This window comes from Macrosteles quadrilineatus, unplaced genomic scaffold (genome assembly GCF_028750875.1).
Source record: "Macrosteles quadrilineatus isolate MER2022 unplaced genomic scaffold, UCM_ALF_1.0 Scaffold_7__1_contigs__length_78375512, whole genome shotgun sequence".
NCBI classification, from domain to species: Eukaryota; Metazoa; Arthropoda; class Insecta; order Hemiptera; family Cicadellidae; genus Macrosteles; species Macrosteles quadrilineatus.
Window position 1 is genome coordinate 10,809,604 of NW_026542600.1, and position 20,234 is coordinate 10,829,837.

Below are 20,234 nucleotides of genomic sequence, written 5' to 3' on the forward strand. Positions count from 1 at the left end.
TATGATTGTTGTGATTGTTGTTGTCGACGCCAGTGGCATTTTGAACTAAAAATGCTCATAATATAAGGGAAAGGGGTCCAAACCCGAAAAATATTTCGGGATATGCTGGAAACCTAATCTTTCCCTCACGCTTAAGTCCACGATGCTAAACACTAAACCAGCTACCTACACACTCATGTTAAAGTGGTTCTATTGCTGTCGACTACTTGAATTTGTATGACATTAACTATAAATTTTGCTTAATGTGTTGGGTTTAAACAAATAGAAAGACACTGCAGGACTAACAAAATTGTTCAGATCCAAAGAAAAATAAATTTAACATGGAAAGAGGAGGTAACTCATAAAATGATACTGTTAGACTTTTTGATTGAGTAAATATTTTGTATATACTGTATTTACATTACAACAGGAATCAAAAGGAACAAGTAGATTCTTTCTGTAGGAGACAAATACGATATTTTTGAGGCCAGCCAGACCAAGCTAAAAAATTCTATAGAGGAAGCGTGTATTTATGTTATCGCTGAAAATGTTAAGTTGCTGATGAATAGATTGCCCATATTATTTTCTTTACCAATAGATTTTGATAAAAATTGTATATACTTATTACCGGTAATAAATAACATAACATTTACAAATAATCCAAAACTATAAAGATGGGAAAATATAATCTAGTCCAAACCTATAACAATTTAATCAATTCCCTAAAGTTTAAAACACTAGATATTGTTAGGTATATAAACTTCAATCGGAATTTTAAGTGAGAATAATTCTGTTTGCGCAAACTAAGTACTATCCAAAGTAAAGACATCAGCATCACGATAACTTGATAAATATTATCTCTGCATGCAAACTTTTCAAGGACTTGAAAGCCATCTATTTCTAACTGCAGATGTAAAACAGCTGTAGTAAGAATATATTTGTATGATAATGAATCACATGGTTTATCGGTTTATAAATTGTTAATGCTTTTAAGATTATTCAAAATTGTTTATACATTAATTAAGACATCACCTGCCATTTAAAAATTTGGAATATATGATAATAGATCATATGGTTTGCAGATATAAGTATTATTTATGCTTTTAAAGACATTTGACATATAACCTTGACCTTTTTGGTTGAATTTGTAATAAAAGTGAACAAGTAGGTAGGAAATAGAACAAGGTTATACTTAATGAATAGTGCACACGGGTTGAAAACTATTCTTGGATTTGATTACATAAATATATATTTTTATTATTTTTTTAGCATAGACAGTCATTGGCTGCAAATGGATACAGTGTTTATTTAAAAAGCTTACCCCATGTTGATAACTATTTATTTTGATAGAAACATAATTTGTCAAGATATTGTAAAGATGTTGTAGAAAAAGTTTTGATCAAAACATGTATGTGGTTTTAGTAATTACTGGTGAATTTGAAAGAATATTTATACAAGTTTATATAACTAATATGCATGACGTCTACCAGTTCCTTTAAATACAAATACATGATTTGGCGGTTACCTTTTGTCATAAGGAATTTTATGTATGTGTGTAGATTTTTTGTGTTAAAATATGTAAAAACTCCATGGATTTCAGACTCTGAGTTGATAACTAAGTAAATTATGAGAGTTAAAAGATTCACTGTAATTTTATACTCAATACTTAATATATAAATTTCTATTTTTTTAATTTTGGTAATGGAAAGGATTAAATTTAGTGATGGCAACTATTTTAATTCTCTGATCGGGATACAAATCTGTAACTGCAAAGTGTAAGAATTATTTTGAAAAATAAGTGACTTTCATAACATGAGTAGACACCTCCAATAATTTTAATAACATTCGTAATATACCCATACAACACACAAACCAATCAATTAAATTTTCTAAGTTTTAGCAGACATTTCATTGGAAAAAAGTGAAGACAAAACTGGGGATGACTCAACAAGATATTAAACTACTGACACACCCCTACTTGGTGAATAACTCACACACTATAGACATAAGGTTTCAACCACCCCTCTCCCATTAGGCACCCCTGAGGTAAAAATAAATTCTTTCATTTACTTGAAACCCTCACAGGGGGGAATATCAGTAACCACAATGCATTAACAGATGAGGTGTCTATGTAACCACTCCCAAAAGGTCACTTCACAACTACAAAAGGTTAGGAAAAATAAGTCTTCTTCGGGTTTAAGCTATGTTGTTTTAATAATTTTACACCTCATTGTTAACGGGTTTATACTGAAAGAAGTGACAAGTGTTTGGTTCAATTATTGTGTTTTTCCATCACAATTAATTTAGTATTTTGGATATTAATTTAGATGGCTGGAATATAAGTGTGTACTTAAAATATCCTGTCAAATAATGTGTTTTTGTGAAAGCCATTTGTATATTTTCCACCTAAATGTTGCTCTGCTATTGCGAAGTTATGATTCATGAGGTTTAAAAATCACAATGTTGCAGTTAGGCTGTTGTACGTAATTAAGAAACTGTTTATTTCATTATTGTAATGTATTGATACAATGTATTTTGTAATTTTGGGATGAAGAACTTATCTCTTATGACAAACTAAACCTAGAATCATGTTGTGGAATGTGGACAGTCAAGTTTAAACCATCATATAAAGCGATTGGAGCTAGTGTTAAATAATCTGACTCAAAAACAGGACTGAAGACAAAAAGCCGGGACTGAAGACAGAAAGCCGTCTATGTAATCACAAAGTTATGACTCATGAAGTACAAACGATCTAAACCTAAAAACATGTTGTGGACAGACAAGTTTATAAACCATCACTTGGTGATAAAGAAATTGGATCTAGAGGTAAAATAATCTGATAAAACGACGGGACTGAGACAAAACAACTGGACTAAAGACAGAAAGACAGCTCTGTTACCATGAAGTTATGACTCATGAAGTTTACAAACCACAATCAAAACCTAAAGACATGTTGTAGACAGACAAGTTTATAAACCATCACTTGGTGATAAAGAAATTGGATCTAGAGGTAAAATAATCTGACTCAACAATGGAACTGAAGACAGAAAGACAGTTCTGTTATCGTGAAGTTATGACTCATGAAGTTTACAAACCACAATCAAAACCTAAAGACATGTTGTGGACGGACAAGTTCATAAGCAATCACTAGGTGATAAAGAAATTGGAGCTAGTGGTAAACTAATCTGACAAAACAACGGGACTGAGGACAGAAAGACAGCTCTGTTATCGTAAAGTTATGACTCATGAAGTTTACAAACCACAATCAAAACCTAAAGACATGTTGTGGACAGACAAGTTTATAAACCACCGACGAGGATCTCAATTCTCACTTTCTCGAGTGGTTTTCATCTCCAATTACAGCAAACTCAACTCTGTATCTGATCCTTGTCCAAACTTTGGAAATTGGACTCTCATGAAGCATTTAATATAATGATACGATGTTTTAAAACCACATGCGTAAAAGTATTCCTTTACTGTTAAGTGTGATATTGAGGTTTATTAACTTTTACGAAATGTGTGAATGTCCTCATTGTTAACTTCTGATTTCTGATAGTTCAGACTGTATTTTAGTTCAATTGAGGTATGTGTCAGAAATACGTAGGGAGTGAATGTAAATAGTGATTTTTTTATATCCGAGAACAATGTAAAATTACAAAACCAATGGGGGCACACGTCATCATGCAAGAAAGGAACTTTTATGCAGAATGAATAACCTGCAATCTTTAATTAACTTGAGTTTTCAAAACTACGTCATTCTTTTATGTTTGTGGTTTATATCCGGGGATTTAACATAACCATAAAATGCAAGAAACAAATAAGCAGACAGAGATAAGACACTCCTTTATACGAACAGCCTTATCTTATCTAGTGCTTTTCTTCGTAGAACATAGATAATTTACGTCGTGGGTGACCAGCACTGTTATCTCTTGATACAAAAGCTGAACATAACCATAAACAATGACTGATAACGAAAAGGCTAGTAAACAGAAATACAAAAACAACACTAAACCCTATCTTATCTTGTAAAAGATGATTTTAAAGATCGGCCATTTACCCTTAGCAATCGCTAGAGTTAAACAATACAACACTGGATATTCTTTTTGTGTTTTGTCTGTATTGCGTTTGTATTTATTTTGTGATTTTTTACGCCATTTGAGTAGTTTGCTTGTGCTTTAAGAACACTGTATAAATACTAGTCAAGCGACAATATAAGTCAATGGACAAACTAACTGTGTCAATCTTTTATAATGTTTATCATTAAAATGATGATTTTATGATGAATCTAAGTCTGATGAATCTGGATCTAAGTCCAAAATTTGCTCCGCTTGGAATCGAACCAGCAAACTTCAATGACAAGTGTACAATAACCACTCGGCTACCCAAACAGTGAGAAATTTATTCGAATTTGTTGAATGTAGTATTCCGTTCCAATTTGATTTTTTATTTACAGTATGTTTTAAGTATTTGTAGAGTGTTTTAATGCACCCAAATTACAATTACAAGTACCAATATCACTGTTTAAGGACAAAATACGCTCATAAGTTGTTAGCCTTGTATCATTTTCATCATTGTCAATCAGCAACTCAACATAGGGTACGTCCACAATGCACGCTGGTTTTCTGAGTCAGACTGTCGGCGCCGATTAAGTCAGACTCGGCGCGCTTATCATCCCATGCTAGTAAACGTAAGAGGCCATAGTGCACCTGCGCGCCGATTTTCTGCGCGCAGGTAGTCTGACTCAGATTTTTACCGGAATGAATTGTTCATTCTGGTTTCAGACAACCTGCTTATATCGGATTGTTGATTTTTGTTTTTGTATTGAGTGTATAAGTTTTTCATTACATTAACCATGGATATCGACAAATTGCTATCAAACGTTCAACACGTTCCAGCAAATTTCAATAAGCGCATCAAAGTGCATAATTTTTAACAAATATAGTAACATTGTACCTTAAATTTATCTGCTGATTGAATTTGTTTGTAATATTGAATTTTTACAAAATAAGCCATTTAACTTACGGAAATAAATTTAGTTACTTCAACGGGACATGCTATTTCAAGGTTTTGTGATATTTCCCCCAGTTTTTGTCAAGCTTGTGCTCATTTTTAAAAAGATGTTCAAGCTCATTCTTAAATATTTAAAAAAACCTGATGTCGTCTGCAAGAATCTAATCAAATCAAATCAAAATATCTTTATTCGTACAAGACAAGTACATGTTAGTACATCTGAATAGTGTCAACTTAGCTATTTAAATTAACATTTGTTTAATTATTCATATACTCTTCTATGGAATATAATACTTTGCAAACCAAGTAAGTTTTTAGTTTTAGTTTAAATTTGGAACTGTATATTTGACACTTTAATTCTTTTGGCAATTTTCTGAAATAACTTGCTCCTTTGTAAGACGGCTTCTTTGTGTAAAATTCAAGTCTATGGAGAAGTTAATAATATGTATAAAACCTGTATAAAATATGTATAAATATGTATATAATATGTATGTATCAATGTACAGTATCCCTTAAATAGGTCTCAACACACACAGGTTTTGTAACGAGCAACCCAAACCTGTTTGCACAAAGCGGTGTTTTTCATACTCATCAGACAAGAGGCAGGATGGCACTTGATAGGCCCTATACTAGATTAGCAACTGTTCAGAGGAGTTTCTGCAGTGTCTCTATTAAAATTGTTAACGCCCTTCCTAATACCTGGCTAGGCCTATCAAGCAAACAAATCAACACACAAGTTGTTAGAATGGCTTATGTACCATCCCTGATATGACTTAAATGAGTTTTTTGTAGAAAGTGCCAACATGATAATTATTCTAGTCATTATATTTATTTTGACTGTCATTATATTTATTCAGTATTCTTTTTATAACTCTATGCATGTCTTTTTTCTATCTATTTAACTGTACAGCTATTTATTTATTGTAACGTCTGTGATATGATAGATAGCCTTTCTATTTTGTATGCAAAAATGTGACTGTGATAATGTATCGCTATTGTTTTAAATATGTGTGTCTCTGACGAGGTCTATTGTAATTTAACGACCAATAAAATACTTGATTACTTGATTACTCCGGTTTGAAAGTACGGTATATAGTGCAGTGCAGTAGCCTAAGCATAAGTACAAAGATTCAGCTGACAGCAGTCACAGAGCAATCCCAGGAAACCAAGGGTAGATGCACGTAAACTCAAAACTTCCTCAAAATTAGCCCATCGAAAAAAAGAGTTAAAAGGGAATCGCGTTCAGACGTGGAGACCTCTGATCGTGAATCTTGTGGTGAAAATTTAGATTACAAAGAACACAACTTTGCCAGCAAGTATATACATGTCATGGTATACAATTCAACTGAAATTTTTGCAAAATTTAACAAAAAGTGGATCACGATACCTGATAAACACCTTGTGTTCCCTGTGGAGGAACTTCGAGAGAAGAGGCGCTAGTCGCCACAGTCATTCTAACTTGGACTTGAAATCAAACTCCTGCTTGGCTCAAACTCCAGAGCGTCACAGAAACTATGAGGTTTCGAACCCTCAGAACACCAACAACCAGAACAACAACCAGAACAACAACCAGAAACAAGTCTCGGATCCACCCATTTAACCAATGGCTCTCCGTTGTATATATGCAGTGAACAGAAACACTCTTCCCTGCGAGAACCAACACTTTGATCGTAGTTTTTCTCGTCAACCACTTAAAGAAGACCATGCAAAGTATGATTCCTTTGATATTTACACTTTTCTACATGACTTGACAATATTATTTTCCTTAAATATGCCCAAATAATCTGGGTTTATTAGTATAAAATCTGCATTACCGACACAATCGTTGTTGCCTTGTTCGACCGATAGAGTTCGGGGCCTGCGCTTCCACAACATAGAGCACATTGTATCAACAGCCACTACAGTAAGCTGGGGACCGAGCTCAACATTGCCGACTACCTAACACATAATAAACAAAGATTCTAATTTTCTGCGCAACCACTGATCTCCTACCAAATCATAGCAAGGTTAAGTTGCTCTACATGTCTAACTTATTTCGTGTCTGGACAGTTTGGTTGAGCCAATAATAGATTTTACATCCTCCATCAAATTGTACCCCAACAACTATAACTATTGGATTGTTCGTTCAGTACCTGTGGGAAATTCGCTTAAATGATAGGATAATAAGTCATGAGAAAATATTTTAAATAGTTTGTGACTAAAACAAATTAAATATATATATGAATTTGGACGGATGGTGTTTTTGGCCTCTAGGGACCTCAAAACGAAAAACTATATCAGTCCCGCGTCAGGTGTTACCATGGGTAACGGTAATAGCTTATTCATACATGGGAAAATCACTAAAAATGTAAACAAAGTAAATGTGAAGACAATGTTGAAAACTAATTAAATCAAACAAATAACATACTTTTAACAGTATTACGATTCATATAATTATATATAACGAATTTTAATTCCAAATTCAAAATAGTTCCTTTTAATCTTATGTTTTAAGAAAAAATCCACATTTAAGTAACTTAATTATTCTTTTTAAACAGTGTAATTTATTTTAAAAACGTCCTTGAAATTTTCCTTTTATTTTGAAATTCATTGTATTAAATCTAAATAAAGCGGTTGGATGTTGCGTATGTTGAAAACATATCCATAAAGAAACAAAATACAAATTGATACGCCAAAACTGTAAACTGATATTCAACGTACTGAATTAAGTACTTATAAGACGTAAAAAAACACAAATGTATTATTTTCTTATGCAATAACTAAATTTAGTCACACTATTTCTACGGCTGTCCTATGCTATTGATATTGGTTAGGTTAGGTTAGGTGGCGAATTAATAGACTTGTTTTAGTAAAAAGTGAGGTTATGTTACGTATGCATTACGATCTTGACAAAAAGTGAGGTTAGGTCAATTTGCAGTAACAGTTGGCGGGAAAGCCGATGACAACTCCTAAATACACAAGTAAGGTTATAGCAGATGACAACAAAGTAACAACTCGTTAACTCGTCAAAGTGGTGAATTAATAGACTTGTTTTAGTAAAAAGTGATGTTATGTTACGATCTTGACAAAAAGTGAGGTTAGGTCAAATTTCAGTAACAGTTGGAAAATCTGAATCTGACTTCCTGCTAATACCAGCGTGCATTGTGGACGTACCCACAGTGTTTTCGCAAGCTCAAAGAATACGCATTTTAGGCCAACGTTTTTGTTTTCTTTAGATTCTTACATTTAACAAGTCTATAAATAGTTGAGTTGTAAAACTTGAATCATACCTTCGACTATTAATACAACAACTAGACATTCCATCCCCAAGTTAAAGTTGTAGCCAGGTTTTTAATAAAATTTGTCTTAGTTGATGTGAGCCACCTACAGATTGCGATGATCTAAATTACTGATTTATGCCGATTATATGATGGTTTTTACCAAGTCAAACTGATGGAACGACTTATTACAGTAAATTCTATAGCAACTGTTGTGCCCCAGCAACTATGTCAGTAACGAAAAATAAGGTACAAAATAAGAGTTTTAGACACTAGTGCAATCTGTGACTGGCTCACACAACTACAATCTTTTTTTTTAAATTTGGCGACAGTTGATTCATATAGATGGGATGTCTTCTTCTTTATCCAATAGTCAATGATCATACCTAGAAACATAATTTCAAACCTTTGTCGACATAAAACCGACGAATTAGTTTAAATTAATTTTCCTACAATACATATTTGCTGTGAAAACACCATGTCAAATCAAATCAGTCTTGTCGAGTCTTATTGAAGATAAATTCTCAATAAGACTAAACCTCGTAGACAACAATGCAATCAGCTGATCGGAAACGAAATCAAGACATCAGGGATACTATATTAGAGCTAGTTTTGTCCTTATTGTTCTCTCGATCTTAGTGCTACATTAAAAACACTGTATTAATTTAATGTTATTTAGTGTTTACATTTTCCCCGCAGTCAGTGGGTCACAGTGATGAAAATCGCCCAACTCATCTCGGATTGACAACGACAGCTGGCAACACAATGAGAGGGTGGGAATGACGTCATCGGGGGTGAGTGTGAGGGGGGAGGGGGGTTGACATCACAAGAGAAGGGTTTAGGAGAACACGGGGGGCGGGGATGAGGGGGGTTTATTGGTTTTCTCCTCATAAGGTTTCTTGTCAACAGGCAGCTTCAGTGTTTCAACAGACCTACCATAAATATTGATAACATCTTGGGATTTTAAGATCACAAGCTTTTAAAGTCGTTGGTTTAACAATAAAAATAAATTTATTTTATTCCTTGTAAGGTTTTTAATTCGTTCTAGATCTTACAGACCAACAAATAGCATAAATATTGGGATTTTAAAGACCACAAGCTTTTAAGTTCCTTAAAATGGTTTACAATACCTGCATATAGTAATCCTTTATTGTTTTATTTTGCCAGAAAGCAACAAAGGATTACTATATGCAGATATTGCAAACCATTTAACAAATAATTCAGTAATCCGGAGGCTAAACAACTCTTAGAAGATGAACTTTTAAAATCGTCGGTTTAGCAATAATAATAAATTTATCCAATTCCTTGATTGGTTTAAAATGATTTCGTTTTAGCGAATTTCCCATATAGGGAATAAGCTATTACCGTAGTACTTGCGGTAAGACGTGGACCCAGAACCGTTTTCGTTTTGAGGTCTGGAACACTTTTTACCCTCCCTGTTGCAGCAAACCTGTGCTCGTTAAACTAATTCTATATAAATAGGGAATAAATGTGATATTTTTAAGGAGGCATTTTAGTGTAAATCCAACCAGGCTAATGAAAATTCGCTTAGTCGGCAGGTTTGCTGCGGCGGGGGTATTATATCTTAGAGTGTAGACCAACCATCGCCCAAAAGTGCTTTAGTACGTACTTAAACGATATTTTTTAAACTGTTTAAACGTTCTAAGGTATATTGATGGTGTTGAGTGTCTTTGATCAAAATATCAAAAGAATACTACTTTTTTATATTCAATATAAATCAATATTGTAAATCTATGTAATACGATGACAAATATGTATGTAACATACACGACTCATACTATAATAATAAGTAATAAGTAATATGAGCTATAATATGAAGTTCGGAAACACGTTGTAAACGCGTTACAATCCTGATCATATTTCTCATATTTATTGTAAGTATACTTTAGCTATATAATACTTTCTTAATATTTCACTAAACTATTATTTAGCCTTACAACCGTAACTATTGTTTCTGAAACTATTAAATAAGGTAAGTGGATGACTGTAAACTTGAAATCACGTAAATTTATAAGACAATTTGTTTACGGAATAAATTTGCAAGTCAATTTCGTCATGGGATCAAAAAGTTCCCGAGCTCATCAAACCCGCCAATAAAATGTCACTTTTATCAACCTGGAAATCCATTAAAACTTTACAATGGCTAAGTCAACTCATGCAAAAAATATAAAATTTTGGATCGTATTCAAAACTAACACTTGTGTTCCGATATTATTTTATTAAAATTTCTTAGTGAAGTATATAGGAAAGAAATAGAGAAAAGACTTAAAACGGTGACTGGATTACCGGTAAGTAATTATTTACAATACGCCCCAAATTGTTTTGATTAAAAAAATATAAATACTACATTTTTACAGTTAAAGCTGGCACATTGATTCCTTGTAAATTAAAATAAACAGTATCAACAACCTGACACATACGTTCTCCCATAAGCTTGTCAACAACCTTTATCATAGGTAAGCAGTGGGAGTAACTACAGTATGATAATTTTGTAGGAAAAATCACAAAAGTTGCAATAACTTTTGAACTTTTAATGTTACAGTAATGGGGGTTGCAAAAATTTTGTTTAGAATTATAAGGGTCATAACACATTAATTTTAATCAAAACCGGGGTTTTTAACAAAATCCGATTTGTTGTAATTTTATGGGATTTTAATAGGAAAATTACATAATTTGCAATAACTTTTGAACCGCAATTTTTACGTAAATTTGTACCATTATGTTCGGAATGTAAAGGAATATAACATACCACTTTTTTATCAAAATCGTTTGGGCCATTTTCGAGAAAATCGGATTTTCCGTTATTTTATGAGGTTTTATGGGGAAAATCCCCATTCAAACCCAAAATTAAAAAAAAATTAGGAAAACGTCTGGAGAAACTATGGATTAGTACTTACATACCAAATTTCGTCAAAATCGGACTACAGTTGTGATTTATAGCTCTGTACACATCCACATATACAGACACACACAGACATCACTTCGAAAACCACTTTTTGGGTTCAGGGGGGGGCCCAAAATGGATATATCCACTCAAAACTCAAACTCGAAAATTTTGACGAAAACAATACTTTCTCCATATACTATGTATAGGGGGAGAAATTAAAAATCATCTGCGAAGAGACTAATTGCTTTCAAAGTGTTGATACAAGGCTGATAGACTATTAATAAGTTTGCATACCGGTCATGGGATATGACTACGTAATTTACTTTAAATTGAATTCCGTCCCGGATGGCTCTTTTGTTACCCCTGAAACTCATAACCGAAACCATCTTATAGATGACACAGGAATCCAATCTAGACAAAATATGCTCAACTGTATGAATATCTTTTACAAAAAGCGTTGTGCATTTTTGTTTCCAACTCCTCATTGTAAAAAATTAACACTGCGTTTTAAAATCCCCTCAATTAACTTCTTGCATTTAACTCCTCAAGATAATAGATAATATACATTTATAAAATCGATAGTGTTCATTTCATTCTGAGATAAACTCAAGTATCTACCTAAACTTTCCACAGCTCCTTAATCGTGACAAGTTGTAACGTGTTAAATATTTACAACATTAGTCTGTGAGGAAATAAAACTTTCTTTTTGTAGTATTATAATTGTTTTCTCTAGTTACATCCATATTACTTATCTATTAAATACAACGTTTTCTTATCTTCTGATATTAATGTGTCTTCCCAAACGTAAATGATTGTTTACATCCCTTGATAATTTTGAACGGGTTAAAACTTTTAAATTTGAACACAGATAGCACCATTATTTCATATTCGAGCAATAAATGACATTTGGATCTAGATCACCACTCCAAATTAATCCAGCAACTTTTAGATTTGGAGGCAAGCACGATAACAGGGTGTCCATAAATTATTTTACTCTTCGACGTACGATGTTTTACCTTTGCTGATTGTATTATCCATATTCTAAACCTAAAGTTTAGTTTTAGTCATAACTGACGAGTTTGTTCATTTGAATAGAGTGGAATAAATAAATGTTGTTTACTAGCAGATACAATAAACCAAGTTTCGGGCATCATACTGGCTTCTTCGTTTTTTTAATCACCCCTATTTTCCTCTTATAGAGTAAATAAATTATATCGTCTACCAAACAAAAACACCTCAGTTGACATAAGGGAGACATTTAGGGAATCCTTATCCCAGAATTCCAACGAAATGTGAATAAGTTGGTATCCTGAAAAGAAATACTTTCATAATGTTCCCTCATAGTTCACAGAGGTGATTTTTCTGGTTAATGTTCTCTATTTTCCAAAAACGAACAAATTACAATGGGTGGTGGGGTAAAACGAGGATACAACTAACACCTTGTATATTGTATCTAATATAAAAAATGTTAATTTTGCGTCACAATATATCAACAAATTCTGCAAAAATTACGAGTAAACTTAAACATTTGAATGTGTCTGATGCAACCTACGTTGAAAAATAACAGAAGAGCTGTATGCAATCGAACTTATCATTTGTGGACACCCTGTATAAGCACTCGGCTACCAAGACAATTTTAAACTTCACGTCAATTTTCCGCTCATATTCTAGAAACCTGACGTTTTGAACGTTTTCAAACTTTCACTTTTGAACATGTCTAAAACGCCTTTCAGGCGCTGCGTCAGATGTGCGGAAATACTGATCACCGCTCATTTACAGGATGCGCCGTAATTGCGGGCCTTGCGTGAGACAAGCGCTGAGCAATTCATTTTATACGTTATCAAAAATCTGGGAGAAAGCAAGTGAGAGTGGCTAGTTACGTTAGTTATTGTGGCTTCGATAGTGAGTCCAACAGGTCACTTTCTATGTTGGGCTAGGAAGATATCTTTATTGACCTTGAATATATCTTGGTCTTATCAGCCACCGATGATGATTCAAGTTGCGAAATTCCAGTACAATGTACTTATGTTGATCCATCGTCAATAAGTCATTTGATTGGGCTATATTAAACATAACTTGCATTAGTCAAGTCAAGTACAAAAATGAAATCAATTCATCATAAATACTGTATAACCAAAATTCATACTGTAAACAACTATAAACTATTCATATTAACATATTTATTGTGATTGACCACGGAAACGATGTTGAGGGTTCCGTCCAACATAGAGAGGACCTCTCCCAAATGTTGTCAAATCTTAGTAGTAGTTCTTCCTTAAGTCGAGATTGGCTATTGAACAGTTTCAGTGGCATCATTTCAAACAACGGGAAAGAACAGTGGGAATATTTCCCACAAAATAGGGGGATATCCCTCCACAGTAAAATTTAGTTTTGAAACCAAGAAAGATATGTATAAACTTAATAATGTAAAAATGTAATGCAATGAAAAAATTAAGATAGTACAGCATATTTTTACTTTCACCAAGAAACCAAAGAGCAAGTTCCCCTGCCCCCCCCCCCCCAATGACGTCCCTGATTTAGACAGAATTTTAGTGGACGTTTCTTTGAAAGAAAAAAAAAATGGAATAACAAGGTATTGGTAGATTTAATGTATTGCGAAATGGATATCTAGAGTTGATTGGAGATGACAAAAGGGAAATATTTATCCTGGCGAAAGATAAGGGTAAACAAACCCATAGTAGACTGATAACAGGACATCAGTGGTGGCTGATTGGCTAAGGACTCTCAGCATGCAAATATCCACGTATTCTTGCTGACATGCTCAATATGGCTGTGAAATGCGAGGTTTTCGTCGCAATCTATAATAAACAATACCCCCGCCGCAGCAAACCTGCAGACTAAGCGAATTTCCGTTTGTCTGATTTGATTTTCAATTAAATCTATTTCAATAACATTAGGTTTAATGAGTACCTAGGTTTGCTGCTACAAGCAGGGTAATAAAGTGTGTTTTTTAGTAAATTATCAGTAGCTAGTATAAAATAAATAAATTTACCAAGTTTGATAAAAAATATATCCATAAACGAGCAAACTACAACAGTTCTCCATTTAAGAATAACATATGAATTTTAAATTTTAATTTTTTTTTAACTTTCTCCGTAACCAATAATCGTACAAAAACACTTCAGGCCTACAAATAATTTTTTATGCTCTTAAAAATGGTTTGGAGAGAAATTAAGATTTTCTTTTTTTGTTTTTAGGGTCAAAAATGTGAAAAATCAATCCCCCCCCCACCCCTATAAAACTCCGTTTCCATGGCCCGACCATGCTGGTTCGCGAACTCGTTCGAATAAACGTAGGTTTACAAGTTTGTACAAAGTTTCATCAAAATCTGATCATTTTTGCTCGAGTTATCGTATCCCAATATTAGAGCTAAAACCCCAACATTAGGGGTAAGCTATTGAAACCCAGATTTACTCAAACCAAGAAGACTTGTCAATCCATCAGGAATAGCCTGTTGTTACATGAGGAATCGTCTACCATTCGCCAGTTGAACCGCCGGTAACTACATTTCATTAAGCAAACCACGAATATTAGGACAGAAAACGGTATGGATCGTTAGCATAAAACATATGACGTGGTCCGAATGCTATACTAATACAATTAACATATGGTTTAGACAATTCCATGAAATGTCAAATAATGTTTACTTTCGGGCCAGTAACATCATTTGTTTATGTTTATTCGTGAAGAATACTGTTTAATTGGTTTATTATTTAATGGATTTGGCACTAAACATTATTTAAAATTACCCAAATGCGAAATTGAATGCTCAAATACGCATTGCCTATGGATACTAAATAAATTTTTCGAAGGGATCGGCTCAAGCAAGTTTGTATTGAGTGTAAAATTGACAAGAATATAGAGTACAGCTGTTATTTAAACCCTTTGAAATTTAAAAACGTCGAAATAATTAGTTTAGTATTATTATAACTTACAATAAATTATAGGTTTGGACTAGTATAATACATCGATTAGTGTCATAGGCCAAGACACAAACTATTTAACTTCTTGATCAGCATTGTACGTGTTATTAAATTTACGGAGAGTAAATAAAAGAAACGTCTTATAACACTTAAAACATATATTTACGCTTAAACTGTTACTCACAAGACGGTAAATATACAAAAAAGATGGTTAGTGGTGGTCGATTTCGATTGGACACTCCAATCATCATCAGACCCAATAAGCGAATGACGACTAGTTTGCAATTGAAACTAATTAACACTGAAACTGTACATATACCATTATAAAAATCATTACTTATATTCATATCAAACCCAACTTTTATAAATTCTATCAAACAAATCAATTTAAAAAAAGACAATAATCGAAATAGCCAATGAGACAATAGTATATGCATAAGAGTACAGTTACCATATTATCTGCTCACCCATGCTCTCATCAGAGAATATTTATATATTATTATTATTATCATCAACTGTATTACAAATTCAATAAAAATAAAAGTGAAAGTGAAAGAACATACTGTACCGTGAAACAAAGAGACAACATTTAAAAACTACATCTTATTACATATAATTTATTTTTTGTGAAAGTGAATCTACACTAAATTCCGTGTAAAAAACTTAATGGTTTTTAGTGTGCAATTGTGCGTCCCGTCACTAAACCGTACATTTTTTTGATTTCGTATAGAAGAAAATTTGTACCATTTTTACAACGTTGGGCGATCGCAAAATGATTTATACGCACACATAATATATTTAAAATGTTCGACGCCAAAAAGCAAAATTAGTGTTTTTGTCTTTAATATTATCTATTACAAGACCGTTAATAGGTTGTACAGATTTTGATCTAGATTTCTCCTTTGGAAAGTATTACTGATTTTATTTAACACACGTTCGGTACTTTTATCACTACGAGATTTAAATATATCTAAAGTTATTTTCATAAAAATGCAATAATTTTTTAGGAAAGAAATATTTTACTCAAAGTCTTTGAACATTTTTGAAACGAGATAACCTAGACAATTTTACGACTAGCACAATATCCAAATGCGATTAAAAAAAACGTTAAATTACCTCCGACAAAAACCAATGGTTGTGAACTTTTACAGGAAATAAGAACTTCCACGTTGGGTGAATCGAAGTTTAGACGAAGGCACTAGACCGACACGGGGAACGTGGAAATTGTGAACTACGGAAACCTCCTTCCGAGACGACAACCCATTTGCTTGGCGGAGTTAACTCATTTTATTAAACGATGTTAGTTTTATCTGAAAACTTCTCCTAAACAAAATTCCTTGCGCCATCATGCCATAATATAGTATAAGCCTTAATAAAATTATCCACACGAAACTTGATGACATTTGTCACGAAATTATCCCTAGGCTAACCAATTAGCTTAATTCAAAATACCCTAAGGATTTTCGGAAATCCTAGAAAATTTGCAATCATATGTTTCACAAAATTCCGCAATCGAAAGTTCGACACGATTAAGTATTAAAAACTACCAAAGTATTTGCAAATATTTTCAAAGAATTTGCAAAAATAATTTTGAGGCGAAACTAAGTATTTATTTAACATAAAATATTTCAGAATTTGCAATCCAAAGGGAAACCCGAAATCATTACTAAACATTAAGGTACAATTTAGGAAAACTATTCAATACTAAATCAAGTTATGAGTCCGAACTAATGTTTCAGAAATAAAATATTCCCGAGACTTTTCAATCTAAAGCTAAAAAGCAAAAATGTTTTTGCAAAACTAAGGGATTTCAATAATTAATATGCCTATAAAAATTCCAAGGTGCAACTTTAAATTTAAAATTTATCGCAAAACTGGGGGAAATTAGTAACCAATATCTTCTTCAGAGTATAAAATATAAAAAGACATGTTTTAAGTAGTATTGAGAGCACGGGCGAGCAGATAGGATTGATCTTACTCGTTGGCGGTAAGCAGATCATCGTTGTCGTTGTTGTTGTTTCGAGAAGACATCTCGTTGTCGTTCTCATAACGACGATGTAGCCGTCGTCGTCGTTTTCCGGTAGCTGACATCTTTATACACTATACACACTACTGTATAGTGTATAACACACTATACAGTCACAAGCCACTACCACTAACACTGAAAACTGAAACTGTAGGATGGGATGAGTATGAGGAAGGTATACACTGTGCCACTGTTTTCACCATTGGTTATTTATTTAAATATGTGATGGAGTTAAAGAAACGTTTGCAAATTTAACATGCAACATAGGGTATGTAATTCCTTATTATAGTTAGTACCTAATAAAAGTGAAATTGTTTGAAAAGATACAATATAATAAAGCGCTATACGTAAACAATTCACGAAATAAATAACGTCTAACAAAATTTAAATGATCTTGTCAATAATCTTGCCTTTATCATTAAAAGTCGATTATACTTACAAAACATTTATTATGACCTTTTCTTTATCTTATCGTTGGCTTTGTTTCCAATTTGTTTTCCTAAATTCAGTATATTTCCAATTGGTACATTCGCTTTGAATTATAGTACACTACGTTTCCGATGTTTCCTTCAAGTTTATCGTACCTTCATAATGTGGCTTTTGCTATAAAGTGGGACATCAATAAGAATACCCTCGATAACAAGTGGCCCTTGATAACAAGAGCAATGTACAAATACCATCGATTTCATACGACCCTTATAAAATTATATTTTAAGCCTCGGTAAGAAGTCTATCTTGATAACAAATCGTAATTAATCATTCCCATGATAGTCTGGAAATCAAAGTTCTAATATATCTTATCGTAAAAGAAGTTTCCTATACATTTTGTAATATTTCAAAATTTATTTCTCAATCATTCTTTTTCAGAGTGTATTATTTATAATAAATTATTAACATTAACTTTTCTGACTTCCAAAAAACTCATTCTTTATGAAATTTAGCACAATCGAATCTTCTTCAAACTATACTACCTAAGCCGTCAAAATTAACTAAAACAACTAGCACGAATAAAATTTTGAGACCCTACTTTCCTGTGTGCATAAACTCACAATAAAATATTTCATCCAACAAAATACGCGATTGGGTATCAAATTCAAGCCTCGCAACTACCCTGGTTGTATTTGATCTATTGCGTGATATTTCAGGGTGTACGCTAGGGGAAGCCTCGGTTATGAGAATGTCAATGATGTGGCATTTAACCTTTCTTTCTCTTGTCGGAATAGTGTAATGTAGACATCGGTATTTCAAATCCTAACACGTACAACGAAAGAATATAAATTCAGCGTCAATGCTATATTTAAAACTTGTCAGCTTATTTTGCTTCCAACAACCTCTAGTTTTTGAACGACGTTTTATAGTAGTTTATACAACGATCGCGTAAAGATAGTGTTAACGACACGAGTGGAAAATTTAAGGTACGAGCCTTGGCGTGTGCCTTAAAAACTAACGAGTGTCGTTAACACTATTTACGCGAATCGCGTACACCACTTTACCTACGACACTACTAAAATCACTACTCATAACTCCTAAAGAGAGGTTATGTTTGAGTTTGCAACCTCTCATTGCCACTGTCAGTGATGCAACGAAACGGACCAAACACTAATTGCACCACTCAACAATTAAGTTGGCCTGAACAGCTGATTAGTTGAAGTTCGACTCATTACAATTTTACTTCTTCTCTCTCAATCCTTGAATCTCATTGGTCCGTTACCCGTGTTGTTATAAGTAAAACAACAATGCTGTTATGTATGTAAACAATGCTATTATGTGAATCTTTTCAATTCTAAGAACTGAACTGAAACGGCTACTTTAAAAAACGGTCGTAGGTAAAAGAGTTTAATCCCATCAAAAAACACTTTCGATTATCGGAGGGAAATTTGATGAGCCAGATACCTCTTACAATAATTGTTCACTGAAAATATACATAAATTACAAAAACAAACGTTTTTGCCATTATTAGCTTGTAATATGGTAATTAGGATCTAAGAGCGAGTTCCAATGAAAATGGCTAAATATCTGTGTCATGCGTAAAGAACAACGTTACCTTTCATAAGAAAGTTAGATTAGATGTAAATCGAAAACTGAAGTAAAATTGAAGTACAACATTGAGGTACGAAAATTAAACACATTTAAGGCTTGAAATATCAGTTGAGCTTCTCTTATTCCGAGTTATGTTTATTCGGGCGGATTAAATTTCTGATACACCAAACAAATGAAAATTTAAAAATGTGTGTGTCTCTTGCAACATTTTATCGTAAAGTATATTTTTTCACGGGTTTATCGTAATAGTCGTATAACTGAGTGAACTGAAAACATCGGCTGTGCTTCACTGGACCTCAAAGAAATGCCCTTGGGGGAAACGGGGCTTTACGTTCCAATAAATATATAATTTATCTTTAAAATGGTGGCTTTTCAGTTGAACTATTTTAAAATAGAGTATTAAGCGTTAATAAAATAACCGAAAGCCTAATCACACTCTATAGTTGTTTTTACCTCTTCAATACAAAGTTAAAAAAAATCCAAACTATTCTCGAAGAAAATGTACAACTATATGTATTAACAACTTTAAAGCTGTCCATAGAAAAATAAACCTAACAAATTTAAATTACCTTACTTATACATTGTCTGTGAAAACGACGATTTTTTAAATACAGCTCCAAATGATTAAATTTATTAGCATTCTGGTTACCTAGCTCAAACAATTAGGTTACTAGGATAACAAAAAATGAAGAACAAGTCAAACTGATTTATTTTTTGCTTTGAATTCTCAACATACTTGTTAATTACTTGAGAAACTGATGTTTTTAACGCACAACCCCATCTATAAATTCCCAATCAGTATTACTCCGTTTTAAAAATGCATTATTTTAGGAAAGTGCTGGGTCGCTGAAAAGACTAAAAATTTTATGCGACTTTTGGAACTGTTCGTTGGATTTAGGCTGAGGAAACCACCGACTTATCTAGTAAATAACTGGAGGTATTGTAATTTTTGTTTCAATTTTTATCAATACTTATTTGTTTTACAGAAGTGTCGAAGACTTCTTATTTTGACTACTTTTTTCCAGAAATTTAGATTCTCTAAAGCTGAATCAAATTACTTGCTATGCACT

At 33.0% G+C, this 20,234-nt stretch overlaps 1 protein-coding gene across 7 annotated transcripts in view; it reads right to left on the reverse strand.

Annotated features, from left to right (window-relative positions):
- The window catches only part of LOC128999158 (adenomatous polyposis coli protein-like), a 172,968-nt gene that overhangs the window by 98,998 nt on the left and 53,736 nt on the right, over window positions 1–20,234 (reverse strand). For 2 of the 7 annotated variants that reach the window (XM_054425535.1, XM_054425536.1), the window contains exon 2: window positions 17,077–17,272. The exons of the other annotated variants lie outside the window; for them this stretch is intronic. In XM_054425535.1, the coding sequence (XP_054281510.1) occupies window positions 17,077–17,189 (113 nt within the window). In that variant the 5' untranslated portion in view covers window positions 17,190–17,272. The remainder of the gene's footprint in view (window positions 1–17,076; window positions 17,273–20,234) is intronic. 7 annotated transcript variants of the gene reach the window in all.